At 41.7% G+C, this 13,089-nt stretch overlaps 2 protein-coding genes and 3 non-coding genes across 7 annotated transcripts in view; 1 reads left to right on the top strand and 4 right to left on the bottom strand.

The window, feature by feature from the left end:
• The window catches only part of ATP11B (ATPase phospholipid transporting 11B (putative)), a 508,285-nt gene extending 503,427 nt beyond the window's left edge, over positions 1-4,858 (top strand). The window contains exon 31 of the transcript XR_010025712.1: positions 4,844-4,858. The gene's annotated coding sequence lies outside the window, so the exon portion shown is untranslated. The remainder of the gene's footprint in view (positions 1-4,843) is intronic.
• Positions 1,411-10,544, bottom strand: EIF4A2 (eukaryotic translation initiation factor 4A2). Of its 3 annotated transcripts, none has more exons than XR_010025713.1 (12): positions 10,495-10,544; positions 8,112-8,154; positions 7,892-8,024; positions 7,501-7,640; positions 5,977-6,145; positions 5,610-5,719; positions 5,179-5,322; positions 4,679-4,816; positions 3,863-3,952; positions 3,554-3,633; positions 2,872-2,976; positions 2,132-2,222 (listed from the first exon to the last, which is right to left on the bottom strand). XR_010025713.1 is itself a non-coding variant. In XM_063131913.1 (11 exons), exons 1-11 carry the CDS (start codon positions 10,521-10,523, stop codon positions 2,078-2,080), a joined length of 1,221 nt encoding a protein of 406 aa, XP_062987983.1. In that variant the 5' UTR covers positions 10,524-10,544; the 3' UTR covers positions 1,411-2,077. The 3 variants fall into 3 exon arrangements, 1 of the variants encoding a protein (XP_062987983.1); XR_010025714.1 differs by having other exon boundaries at positions 2,876-2,976; XM_063131913.1 differs by lacking the exon at positions 2,872-2,976 and having other exon boundaries at positions 1,411-2,222.
• On the bottom strand, positions 4,971-5,149 carry LOC134403226 (small nucleolar RNA SNORA81). Its single transcript, XR_010025765.1, has one exon. It is a non-coding gene; the product is annotated as a small nucleolar RNA SNORA81 (small nucleolar RNA).
• On the bottom strand, positions 5,439-5,568 carry LOC134403212 (small nucleolar RNA SNORA63). Its single transcript, XR_010025751.1, has one exon. It is a non-coding gene; the product is annotated as a small nucleolar RNA SNORA63 (small nucleolar RNA).
• On the bottom strand, positions 7,715-7,785 carry LOC134403228 (small nucleolar RNA SNORD2). The gene has a single exon (XR_010025767.1). It is a non-coding gene; the product is annotated as a small nucleolar RNA SNORD2 (small nucleolar RNA).
• Positions 10,545-13,089: the final 2,545 nt, after the last annotated feature.

Below are 13,089 nucleotides of genomic sequence, written 5' to 3'. Positions count from 1 at the left end.
CTTCTGCAATGTGCTGTACATAGGGCTACCTTTGAACCTACTTCAGAAACTTCAGTTAGTTCAAAATATGCCAGCAAGGTTGGTCACCGGTACCTCTAGGGGCGAGCATATTACCCCAACATTAAAATCACTCCACTGGTTGCCAATTATGTTTCCAGGCAAAGTACAAAGTCTTGGTCATTACCTTTAAAGCCCTACATGGTTTGGGTCTAGGTTACTGCCATGACACAGACTCTGAACACCAGGCCTGGCCGTGGCTACTCCCTGCTCAAGCCAAGCACCACCGCTTGAGGCAAGGGATAAAAACTACCTTCCTCCAAACTATGTGGAGAAAGGGGGTTTAAATGGAGGATTTCAATATATAAAATAAAACACTGAATTATATGTGCCGAGGTGAATAACTGTCAGAGTAGGTGATAAATGCCACACATGGGATTTTTGTGGTAGTTAAAAACCAAAATAATTAAAGTTTATTTTAAAAGTTCACAAGCTTTGTTTCAAATATAACATTCAAAAAAACTTTTGAAACTTTTCATCCAATCCTTTCACATACACGCTTTCCTTTCTCACACAATCACTCTTGAACTTTATCGTATTGTTTATTATACACAAACTGTCTATTTCCACACCCCACTCTCAAGACACCACTCTACACTGAACTTCAAATTCTCCAGACCCAAGTACTCTAAACACCAAGAGCTAACACAGTGCTAATGACTCGAAGAGTACCTAAAGTCTTACTCAATCCTCACTCATTCCCTTATATATCACTCCTCCCCTCCCCAGACATTCTAACTCCACCCACTCAGGCCAACATTCTAAAAACCACTTAAAACTCCAGACATACATTTGGGAACTGACTTGTGGGGTGTAACGTGGAATCGCCTTCTCCCATACAATCTGACCTGCACACTCAAGTCTTGTGAGAACTTACTTCACTCAGCCAAAATTAGAGGACAACTGTTAACCAGAACACCTTCTCCTCTGTTGCCCCCCAGACTGTGAAATGGCCTACCGGAGATTAGTCAACTTAACTCTCTCTGTATTTAAGACAGCTATAAAGCCTAGCTTTTTCCAGCAGTCCTACCCAGATGAATTTGAAACCTAAGAATTTTTAAAGTTTGTTCCTTTGTATATTTTACATGCGCTTTTAATTAATTTTATGTTTGATTTATATTGTATTGTACTAATGTTGTTCCCCACCTCAATCCAAAGGAAGAAGTGGGTAAGAAATAAATGTATATTAAAAGTAGTGTAGCAATTGCTGACTAAGATGCTTTTCTGTATCCCCAATATGGACCCCACTATTGACCATTTATAATACACCAATTTATGGAAGCATCCTACAATGTTAAAAAATAGTTTGACTTAAAATTGCAGTCCCTAGTCTCCAAAGAAGCATCCAGTTCATCAAGTGAATATATAAGTATTTTATTGAACATTCAAACTTCATTAAGACATGTGCAATATGGCAATTTAATGGGTTTAACCCTAACTAAGACAATAGTAATGATTGCTTGCTGGGGTTTAGCAACAGGGTCCAGATCACACTTAACACTAATTAAATACTTTATTCAATAAATACATACCAAACAAAAATGCATTTTAATGCTCTTATAAAAGTTTTGTCATTTTGAAAGGCCTTTCCAATGTAGTCTAATATAGAACTATAATATACAATAAAGGTAGGTATGCCAGTTTAACATAATTGGCTGATTTTATACAGCGCTTATACCTTTTAGTCCATAAGTAAATTATTAAATGATAAAGAACATCTAACACTACCACTTCTACAGAACTAGGAAATAAACTTCTAATAAAGAAAAAATGTACAGACCCCATGACTTTCCACCCAACCCTAACAGTCTAAACCCTAAAAAGGCGAAAGCCAAAGGCTCTCCCCACAGAAGCTCACGACAAGCTGTCGCTTTGCTTATCAAAAATCTGTATTTCTGATCCGTAATGAGCATTGAGACAAGATTCAATGTATCCCCCAAGAAAGAAGCACAATGCACGTTGTGGATCGCCTAGTCAGCAACAGCGAGCACTGCATTCCAAAAACATCTCATCCCAAGGATTAAATGAGGTCAGCCACATTCATTGGCATTTCCTCCACTGTAGTATTGTAGAAAGTCTCAATATCCCGAAGGATCCTCTTGTCCTCCTCAGTGACAAAGTTTATAGCCACACCTTTCCTGCCAAAGCGACCACCTCGGCCAATCCTGCATAGAACAGAAAAGATTGTGAAGAGCCTACTTTCAAACAGCGTTTAAATAACCTGTTCTCAGGGTTAGAAATTATTAGTGCTCATTGTCAGAAACTTTGATTATCAGAAATCCGACATTGTAGTAGCTAACTTTGTGCCAAATACATATGCAAGATTTGGTTATCTCCTGAAGCACTGACAAATGCCCCAACTACAGAAAGGTTGTCATACTAGGTAGCAGAGACAAAGAACGATTACACTCTGCATGACTTCCACTTGAAGTCTCCCCCACCCCACAAGCCTTCTAGAGAACTTTGGAAAAAGGTTATCTCACACCATTTCCTTTTGTACATGGACAGAGCTTGATGTCAGCCTGCGAATTCTAGAACTTGTTTTAATCATTAAGACTATTTTTTCCAAATTAACTCTTAAAACCAAGCCTTACATTTAATTTTACAAAGACATAAGCTTATTCACCAGTGGGAAAACTTAACCATTTTTGTCAGACCAACAACTAGTTTTTGAAAAATTATTCACAGGGCACACAGCAGATATACAGGTTTTCAAACCCAAAACGTCTGCCTCCATCTGGCCAAACCATTAAGAGCTTTTTTAAGACAAACATAGCTCACAACAATCATTACAAAAGAAAAGTATATAAATACCAACTCGCTCTTTATTCAAACAGTGTGCCGCTTACGATTCCACGTCCTAAATTACGCCAACGCCGTTTCTGAGCACCATCTCGTCATCAACTGGGCTAGCGACTCCTGTATTTTTTTACATCAAGTAACAAGGTACAATTTACTTCATTTAGGGACAAAGCCACTAAGACAGATAACAGGGAGATAAACTGAAAGTTCTACTAGAAGACACCAGAGAAAGAATCCCACTGTAAGAGGAACCAAAGAGCAGCAGTGAAAGCATTGGCACAAAGAAACTTCCAATAAGGCAACATTAAACAAGCTGAGACACAAATTTACATCTAGTAAGGAAAGCTAATAGCAACTTTGTAAAAAGCATAAACCTCTGAAAATGCTTTCCTAGTCACAATATAGGCAATACAAGATCTTTGAAGAACTTTAGAGACTCCACAACACCTGCCACAGAACATTAGTTCTGAAGCGCTTAAGATGTTTTGATGGCTGATCATTAATTGCCAAGGTTCTAATACAACTAAGTTTTCCCACTGTTTTGTTTTATTAGCTAACCAAGAAGCTCTGCCCCTCCCATCCTCACCACACTACATACACACAATGTAGTATTAATGCAAGAAAGCAAGGCAAGTTTGAGAGTGTAGATTCTGAAGGAACTTCAAAATGGAAACTCAGTGAAAAGTCAACTAACCTGTGAATATAGTTTTCACGATTGGTTGGCAGGTCATAATTAATAACCAACGATACTTGCTGCACATCAATGCCACGAGCCTGTAAGGGGAGACAACACATTGAACGAAAAACCTTACTGTATTCCTAAGGTTAAGGTATTTATGTTTTGTCGACCATGATATAGTGATGAACTGCAATTATGCAAGTCCATAGTGGAGCATGGTCTTTACTCTTCCAATAGCTTGAGTAGCTCAGGTTACAATAACCAGCACTAAAGAGAACAGCTTTGGAGAAGTGTATACAAGGGGTAGCAACCATGAATACTTACCAACAAATCAGTAGTGATCAAGACACGACTTGATCCTGATCTAAACTCTCTCATGATAACATCTCGCTCCTTCTGGTCCATGTCACCATGCTGTGAAGATTTTTAAATGCTTTTGTTAACTGAATTCAATGAAGACCACTATGGATCTTTAAAGTGCTCAAGTATTCCTCCAGTAATGTATATAACTCTGAGTAATCACATTATACTTATATACCACCTTTGATCTACCATCTGTAGCAGGTATGTTGTGTCTAGAAAATGCACATTAAGACCTGCTTTGTCCAGAACACTAACCCATAATTTATTTCCTTATCTAGCATTAGTCTGTCAGGTGAGCTAACAAACTATGGTTTGTTTGTCTCCCTCCTCCTTCAGCCCACTCCCTCCCTCCATCTCAAATGCCTGGCATGCAAAGTGACTGTTTCCCCAACTCGCTCTTGTCCACTGCTTTTGTAGTCTAGCAAAAACAACCTGTGAACAATCTATGGTTCTGGGTTCACGCGTAGCAACAAACCAGGGTTTAAACAACTCAGCAAACCATGGGGGTTGGTGTTCATGGTTAACAAACCATGGATTGTTACTGTAGGTGGGTTCTCACATCATGACAACTCACAATTCATCAATCCATAAGTAGGGTTTGAGAATATAGTTAAGCAAAGAGACACTTATTTCAAAGTAGAATTAAAGCATCTCCCACCCCTACAATTCTGTTAGTCAACTTCAAAAAAACATGTTGCTGGTTTTATGAAGTTGCAATTTAGAACTTTTCTCAATTTCAGTAGCATCATGCAACAGATCTTCCGTATCAACACTTACCAGAGCAGAGACAGTGAAGTCCCTTGCATGCATTTTCTCTGTAAGCCAATCTACTTTCCTCCTTGTATTAAGAAAAATAACAGCCTGTGTAATGGTCAAGGTTTCATACAAATCACAGAGAGTATCCAGCTTCCATTCCTGTAAAGTTAAGGCAATGGTCATGAGCATACAAGAAAAGGGCTGTACAAAGTAATACAAAAAGCCTCAGTAGACTATGTTCAAAATTACTTCTGTCTCTTAATAGCAACTTATCAGCTGAGATGGTAACTATAGCCAAGTTTCCAGACACAAGTAGTGTTGCACCAAGTCTACAGACTAGGACACTGGACATTAAGAAAGAGGTCCACCCTAGTCTTTTACTGATCCAGTGCATTTGTTCTACTTCTTGTGTGTACCGTGCTAGCATTACTACAGAAGACAAGGCACAACCCCAACTTATGCAGTTTTAGCACAGTGCTTGTACAAGAAGTACACCCAAGATTATTAAACTTCTTCCTTACCTCTCTCTCTACATTAATATAGAATTGTTTGATGCCCTCAAGGGTCAATTCTTCTTTCTTCACTAGAATACGAATGGGATCTCTCATGAACTTTTTGGTCACTTCCAACACATCCATTGGCATAGTGGCAGATAGCAACACAACCTGGAACAGTGAAGATTCATTAACTGGTCAGAAACTTGTCAGAATAGTACTGGTCAACGACAATCAACTAGAGAACTTTGGCTATTAGACAGTGTAAAAATGTAATAAATAAAATAATGTATGAAACCAAGCGTCCTTGTCTGCTGTGGAATCTAAACAGACAAGGATAGAAAAGAAACAATTTTGCTTTGTGCAGGGGGAACGACAATACAGCACTTCACAGCTACATTGTAACTTTACCTGCATTTCTAAAATGACCAACCGTATTACATCAAGTTTGAACCTACCTGAATGTTTGTGCTTAACTTCTGAAAAATTTCATAGATTTGATCCTTAAATCCCCGGCTCAGCATTTCATCTGCTTCATCCAAGACAAACATTTTGATCCATTTAGGTGCTACAAGAAAAAGCAAACATTTCAGAAGCTTTCCAGGGTAAGAGTACAGAACTTTGATTTCTTCAGCAAGAAAATCAGCACTACTAAATGCCAAGCTACCAGTTAGTTCCCCCTTGCAGGTGTTTTATTTATTACTACTCTTGAAATCTTAGCTATTTTTAAACAGCCTAGTTAACAATTTAAAGTCTGCCCTTCTTTTAGTCATCACTTGCTCAAACGTGTTCCTCAGAGGTTTTCATTAGTACTTCATTACTTACACAGATAGCGCCTGTTTAACATGTCAAATACACGTCCTGGAGTTCCCACCACAATGTGGGGAGCCTCTGCTTGCAGCTTCTGCATCTCATTGCGAACATTTGTGCCACCAATGCAAGCATGGCAAGTTGCACCCATATAATCTCCAAGAGCCAGAATAACTTTTTGGATCTGAAATAATAAATCTCAATTAGAATGTTATTAATAGCTTCCCAAGTGAGTGTACTTTGCATGTAGTGACAGACACATACAACTCATATTTAATGACCTCCGTGCATTTTGCAAAGCTTTTCCTACCCAAAAATTCATCTGCATTGGAAACTCATGTTCAAAGCTAGTCTTCCATTACAGAAATACTTTCCACATAAGCGGAGCCTTAGTTTTTACAAAGGATCACATTAAAGTACTCCGATTCAAGAATTAAACTTGTCTTGGTGCTGTGTCAAACTAAAGCATAGCTACCGCTTACTAGATATGCATAAGCACTGTATTTATTTTTATTTTTTAAAACTAAACTGGCTGGTATAAAATTGAACTGACCCTTCTGCACAGATTTGGTGAATTTAGCAGGTTCTTTAGATGCCTACATAACCTTTAAACTTGGTAGCCTTATGCTGATATAAGGAAACCGTTGGATATGTCTTGTGCTGACAAACAACCAAAGACACCCTCTGCTTCCTACAACTAGATAATCTGGTGTTACACTGCAGGCTAATGTGAATCATTCTGGCAAAAACACTTCTAAATTGAAATGCTATGTATTATTCCTTAAAGACAAATCTCAGTTCACATGTTGCTTTGTCTCCAAGGAGAAACTACACAAGACTGAATCCAGAACTCCATTCTAGGGTATCTTAGTTGCTATCTGAATTTTAGCTGTATGCACAGAGCTACTGTAGAGGAGTGTTTTCCAAGTTATTTGAACAATTGCCTCCAAGGAAATTGTTAAAATTGGGGCTTAAATAAGAATTTAACACTGAACCAAACTATAAACTTCCCCAAGGTCATTATAAATTGGTTTACAGTTTTATATCAATATTCAGTGTTATATTCACAAGAACATAGAATTTAATAGGGAGTGTGTAGTGCTGCAAAAATGCTGTTCAAAACAGAAGATTAAGAGAATGAAGCACACACATTACAAATTACATACATATAGAGAAAAATGAACTGATCACATGCGCACTGCAGTTTTCATGTTGCACAACTGCATGCATTTTAAGAGTGCCTTTTCTACTCAAATTGTACTACTTTAGTATCACTAAGTCTTCTGGATATGCCCCTCCATCACTCCTACACAGCTGTTACCCCACCTCATCCCAGCATCACTGGCCTATTATCACATCTGACCTCTCTCCATGTATTTAAAGGAGAAAAGCTAGTGGGGCAGAGGCCTGTTTCCATATTTACAACCCAGAGGCAACAAGAAGTCATTACAGACTTGCAAGAAATGTTAACTGTCCTACAGTTGTGAAACCTGAAACCTATGCAACATGTAAGCAGCTTTTTAACTACACTATCAATACCTGTTGAGCCAGTTCTCTGGTAGGGGCCAATACTAGTGCTTGGGTCTCCTTGAGATCAATCTCCAACTGTTGCAGGATGGAAATAGCAAATGTGGCTGTCTTGCCAGTACCTGACTGAGCTTGAGCAATCACATCATACCCTAAAAAAAGGATAGATATTTACTGCTCCCACACAACACATCAAGGATTCAGTTTAACTGTTGATTTCCTTTTCAAGTGATCAGCAGTTATAAATTATCTCCATTCCAGGTCAGTCCCGAAAGATGGTATGCCATCATCTCACTTTTAAAGGAAAGATGTGTTCTAATTCCACCCCAAGGCTGAGAACGCAAGATGGAGAACTGCCAATTCTTAATACCTGCTCATAGTGAACACATGACTATTTGCTTACCTTTGATACAAGGAATAATAGCTCGTTGCTGGATAGCTGAAGGCTTCTCAAAACCATAAGCATAAATTCCCCTGAGAAGGGATTCTTTTAAGTTCATATCATCAAAATTGTCAACGATTTCATTCCAATTGCTCTGCAGGACGAAAATTAAATAAATTTTATTTTACATCAATACATTCCTTATTAATATTTTTAAAAGAACTATAACTGAAATACTAACCTCAATGACACCATCGGGGTCCATTCCCTCTGGGCCATGGTCTCTGTCAAATGAGAGAAAAAGTTGTCAGCTAGGTTGGGTGAAGAGATCAACTTCTATGGATGCAACTTAAATGAAGACTGACACAAACACAGTGACAAATTATTATTTCAAAGCATGTACCTTGCCTACACTGAAGCTGTAGTTGCTCACTACAGTCAACCATTTATTAAAATCCTGAAACTGAGCAGTACTACCTCAGCTTTCCCCTACCTGGTACCCTCCAGATGTTTTGGATGGCAACCCCAACATCTCTGACCACTGTCCATGTTGCCATGGGCTGATAATGAAATCCAAAAAATCTGGACAGCACCACTTTTTCTTGCTATATAGCTCACTGAAGAGTAATATTGCACGCATGGGTGTAAAAGCACTCTACACCCAGAGGAATTCACTAAATCTTAGAATGCAGGAGTAAGAGCCAGATTTCTTGCTTTAGTGCAAAAAATATATGGGTGGAGACATGTTTAAACCTCAGGCATAAGGTTTACAGCCCTGCTCAGCCTTCCTTTATGCAAGTGAAGTGAGCTCTATTGCAATGTATTTTATGTTAGAACAACCATGACAAAATTTTCATAAACCTGCTTCCATCTACGCACTAATCTCTTTGCATAAGAATAGCAATACCCAACAAGAACCAGGAAGTCTTAATACAGCAGATTACTATTCATAATGGGCAAGTTTGTATATTAAGGAAGATTTGTTTACAGTTCTTCCCAGTAAACTACAGATAGCAGGGTACTTCTTCCTGTTTCAAAATCCCTGTTCCTAAAAAGTACCTAGAAAATATGAATGCTAATGCATCATCCCCCTCACATATATTTTATATTCCTGAGCACTTCCTGCATCCCTACAAGGCATATGTAAAAGATGGGTGAGAAGTGCTCAGCTAATGACCTACGGTAAGGCCTGCTATAGCCATTTCATTCTTATCTTGACTTCTATCAAAAAGGCATGTTGGCAAGTTCTATATCAGGGCTTTTGGAGGAGGGGGATAGGAGAACCCCTCCCTTCATATACATGGGAGGGAAGACAGACCAATATTTCTTCTATCAGCACGTGGCTAAAGTACTGTTTTTATGAGAAACAGCTGTAGCATCTCAACCAGTGCTGGGTGGGGGGAGTGGAGCAAGGAGACAAGAGCATGGCAATGGCCGTCTATTAAGGAGGAATAAGAAGATCCTCTGCTGGATCAGACCAGAGATCCATCTAGTTCAGCGGTCTATTCACAGAATCGTCAACCATATGCCCCAAGCAGGACCCACATGCAACAGCATCTGCCTGCTTGTTCCCAGTAAGTGGCATGCAGCCTCTGATACTGGGTGAAATATATATAGCCCCTATGACTAGTAGCCACTGATAGCCTAACCACCATGAATTTCTCTAAAAAAAAACCCATTAAAACTGTACAACCTGGTGACCATCACCATGAGCTGTGTGAAGAAGCACTTCCTCTTATCTGTCCTGAATCTCCCATCAGGTTCTAGTATTTACGGGACAGTGTTTTGCACACCCCTATTATGTCTCCCTTTACTCATCTTTTTTTTAACTACCCTCAGAGGTTGTAACTTTTCCTCGTGGGGAAGTTGCTCCAGCAAAGGCTCGACTTGTGCGTTCCGGGCCTTCCTCTCCCCCCTCCCTTCACCGAGAGCTGTCGAACTGTCGCGAGAGCTCCACCCCTGAGGCGTCATTGCGCAAGTCGAGTGACTGACGAGGCTGCCAGCGAACGAACGGCCTGCGAGCCGCGCCTCTCCCTGCTCTCAATCCTCCCCCCGTCCTTTGGGTAAAAATGGGCACGTCCGAGGCACCTGCGCTGAGGGGGGCTTGGCGTTCACCGTTTGGGAGAAACCATGTGGCCCCCCTGAAAGGACCCGGGGGGTGGCGGAGAAGAAGGAGTCAATTTCCAACCTACCAATGCGGCACGCCGCTAAAGAGCGCAATTAAGAGGCGAAAAAACAACAATAATAAATTATTGTTAAGACGGTTTCTCCCTTTAAGGCCAACGGCCAGTTTTGTCCTCTCAGCCATTTCGGACCATACCGTTTGGCACACCGGCGAGGAAGGGGGGGAACCCTCTCACCCCAGTGGAGGAAGGCCAAGCAGTCATGTCTATGGATTTTGGCTGTTTATTAACCAAGGAAACCTCGTTAGCGCGGCCTCGATCTCATAAGCGAGGGGCAGAAAAAATGGCGCGTAGCCACAGCGCGACGACCGTCACGCATTCCGCTTATTAACCCATCCACGTCACAGCCTTTGAAACGTTTCGCCTCCCCCGCTTGCCCTCAAATACTCCTTACGTTCCCCAAGCAAACCGCTTCGCCTGCCCCCTCCCGCGCCAGAATACCTGCTATAATCCGCGGAGCCGCCTGACATGTTCCGATCACCGCCACTCTCCTCAACTGAAAAGGCAGCGCCTCCGCCGCGCCTGCTTTATATAGCCGTCCCGTTGGCCGGAACTACTTTTACTCCCCTCCCCCGCCTCCTCTCGTTGCGGAGGGATATATAGAAATTCATAACTTACAAGGGGTGTGTGTGTGTTAAATACAAGACCTCACTGACGTTACCCTTTTCCGACAAGAGACCACCCTCCCGGTCTCTTTCCTGAGGGAAAGGTTTGGACAATTCTAGAAGAGAGTCAAGGATTACGGCTTCTCAGGTCGGAAACAGCCCTCCGTTGGGACTACTTTACGCACGCAGACGCGGAGGAATATTGCAGCAGTTGAGAGGCGACTGACTGCGTCCCGCTTCCCCCCCCCTCCTCCTCCCATCTCAATCAATAGTCTCACAAACGGGGTTTCCTAGACCGCCCCTGCGTCGGCGTGGAAGTCTGTGGGGTTGGAATGCGGGGTGGGAGGGAGAGAGGAGGTATTTAGGAAGGGGGGCGCTTGAGAAGGGTGGGGAAAATGGTGGCTGCCTGAGGAGATGTTGGGGTGAAGTGGTAGAAATGAAGGAAAAAAGGAGGAGGATAGTGAAGAGGCATAACTTGGCTGTATATACCTCAGCCATGTCCCTGACCTATTTTAACGGTTTCAGGGTGCCAATCTTAGTGTCTACCACACAAACTCAAAATAGTGGATGACAAGAGAGTTGCGGAGAAAGAGGGTGTTGGGAAATGAGGATGAGGAGAGGTAGGAGTTGTCTGGGGGTTGAGAAGTGAGGAAGGACAGACGAGGAAAGGGGCTTGGGGAAAATGTGTGGGGAGAACTAGGGAGGAGAATGAAAGTGTGTGTGGGGTGGGGGACAGCATAGGAAGAGGCAAAAGGATATGGGGAAGGGGGACATCCAGGAGGGGAATTAAGAAATGAGAGGGGGGATGAAGAGAGAATTGGTGACAGAGTTGGAGGAGAGTGCAGGGTAGGACTGGGGACCAAAAGGGTGTAGAGGACCAAAAGGGCAGACCTAAGAGAAGATATAGGGATAATTTTATTGTCCTGGTAATTGTTAGTATCAGTGGTGCTTCAAGTGCTGGTGTTGGGCCAGATCAAGTTAAAGTTATTTAAGTTAAAGGAAGCCAGATTCCAGCTGGACATCAGGAAAAACTTCCTGACTGTTAGAGCAGTGTAACAATGGAATCAGTTACCTAGGGAGGTTGTGGGCTCTCTCACACTAGAGGCCTTCAAGAGGCAGCTGGACAACCATCTGTCAGGGATGCTTTAGGGTGGATTCCTGCATTGAGCAGGGGGTTGGACTCGATGGCCTTGTAGGCCCCTTCCAACTCTGCTATTCTATGATTCTATGATCTATACCAAGCAGGATATGACAGTTTGAAAACTGTATATGGAGTGTGTCCTGGGCCCCAACAGTTGTCACTAATGTTATAAACCAGTTTAAAACAGTAGTGTAGATCCTGCCCTGGAAGAGTGGCTAGTGTGTAAGTGTGCTCTTGGAGGGCCCTACTCTTTGGCAAGCTGCACCCTTGCTATCTCAGCCCTCTGGTTGCAATATGGGATTAATACGGTTCATAGGAAGCTACCCATTGGTCAGACCATTCATCCCTCTAGCTCAGTACTGTCAATTCTACATTGGGCAACAGCTCTCCCGGGTTACAGACCGTCCTACCTGGAGATGCCAGGGGTTGAACCTGGGGACTTTTGCATCCAAAATATGTTCTGTAAATCTCAGACATGTCCTTGCCCAATCTTAAGGGATTCAGCAGGTCTGCTACCCAAACTCAAAATTCCTGTGATAATGTATGTGAGAGAAATACTTTGAATACCTAGGTACTCAAAAAAGCTTACCTGTTATAGAGGATAGAGTAGGTAAATGGGTCAGAAAAAGATGCAGAAAGAATTTAGAATGGCTGGGAAATGAATAAAAGAAGATGCAAGTGGGCAGGGGGTGGAGATGAGGGGAAAACAGAGGTGATCTGAGGACAGGAGGCAGGAAGGAAAAGGAGGCTTGGAGAGGAAAACAAGTGAGTTCTTCCATTATTTAGATCCAGTACATGCCTGGGAAGTGAAGACTGAAAAGAGAGTTTGTTTATCATAGAGGAGGGGGCATAGCTCATTGGTCAAGAATATGCTTTGCATGCCAAATATTCCAGCTGTCTCCAGATAGGGTTGGGAAAGACCTGAAGCAGCTGCCAGTGAATGAAGAAGATAATACTGACCTAGATGGCTCAGTAGTCTGACTTCATAAAGTATCTTTCTATGTTCCTGTCAGACAAGGTGCCAATCTCATATCATTAGACAGCAATAATACTTTGCATTTGTATAGTCTTTTATAGCGTTTAGACTGTAATCCTTTCAACCTTATTATTAATCCTGTTTTGCGTATGCTAAGGCTGACAGTGAGAGTCTTGTCTGAGGTCACATAGCAATTTCATAGCTGAAGTTATATTTGAACTTGCTGATTCTCATAGCTACTACACAACACCAGTAGAATCCTCATCCTAGAGAGACCAAGGCTGAAATCCTCACTCAGCCACAGAACTCACTAG

This window comes from Elgaria multicarinata, chromosome 8 (genome assembly GCF_023053635.1).
Source record: "Elgaria multicarinata webbii isolate HBS135686 ecotype San Diego chromosome 8, rElgMul1.1.pri, whole genome shotgun sequence".
NCBI lineage: Eukaryota > Metazoa > Chordata > Lepidosauria > Squamata > Anguidae > Elgaria > Elgaria multicarinata.
Note: the sequence above shows the minus strand (reverse complement) of the source record. Positions and strands in the feature narration are given on the sequence as shown.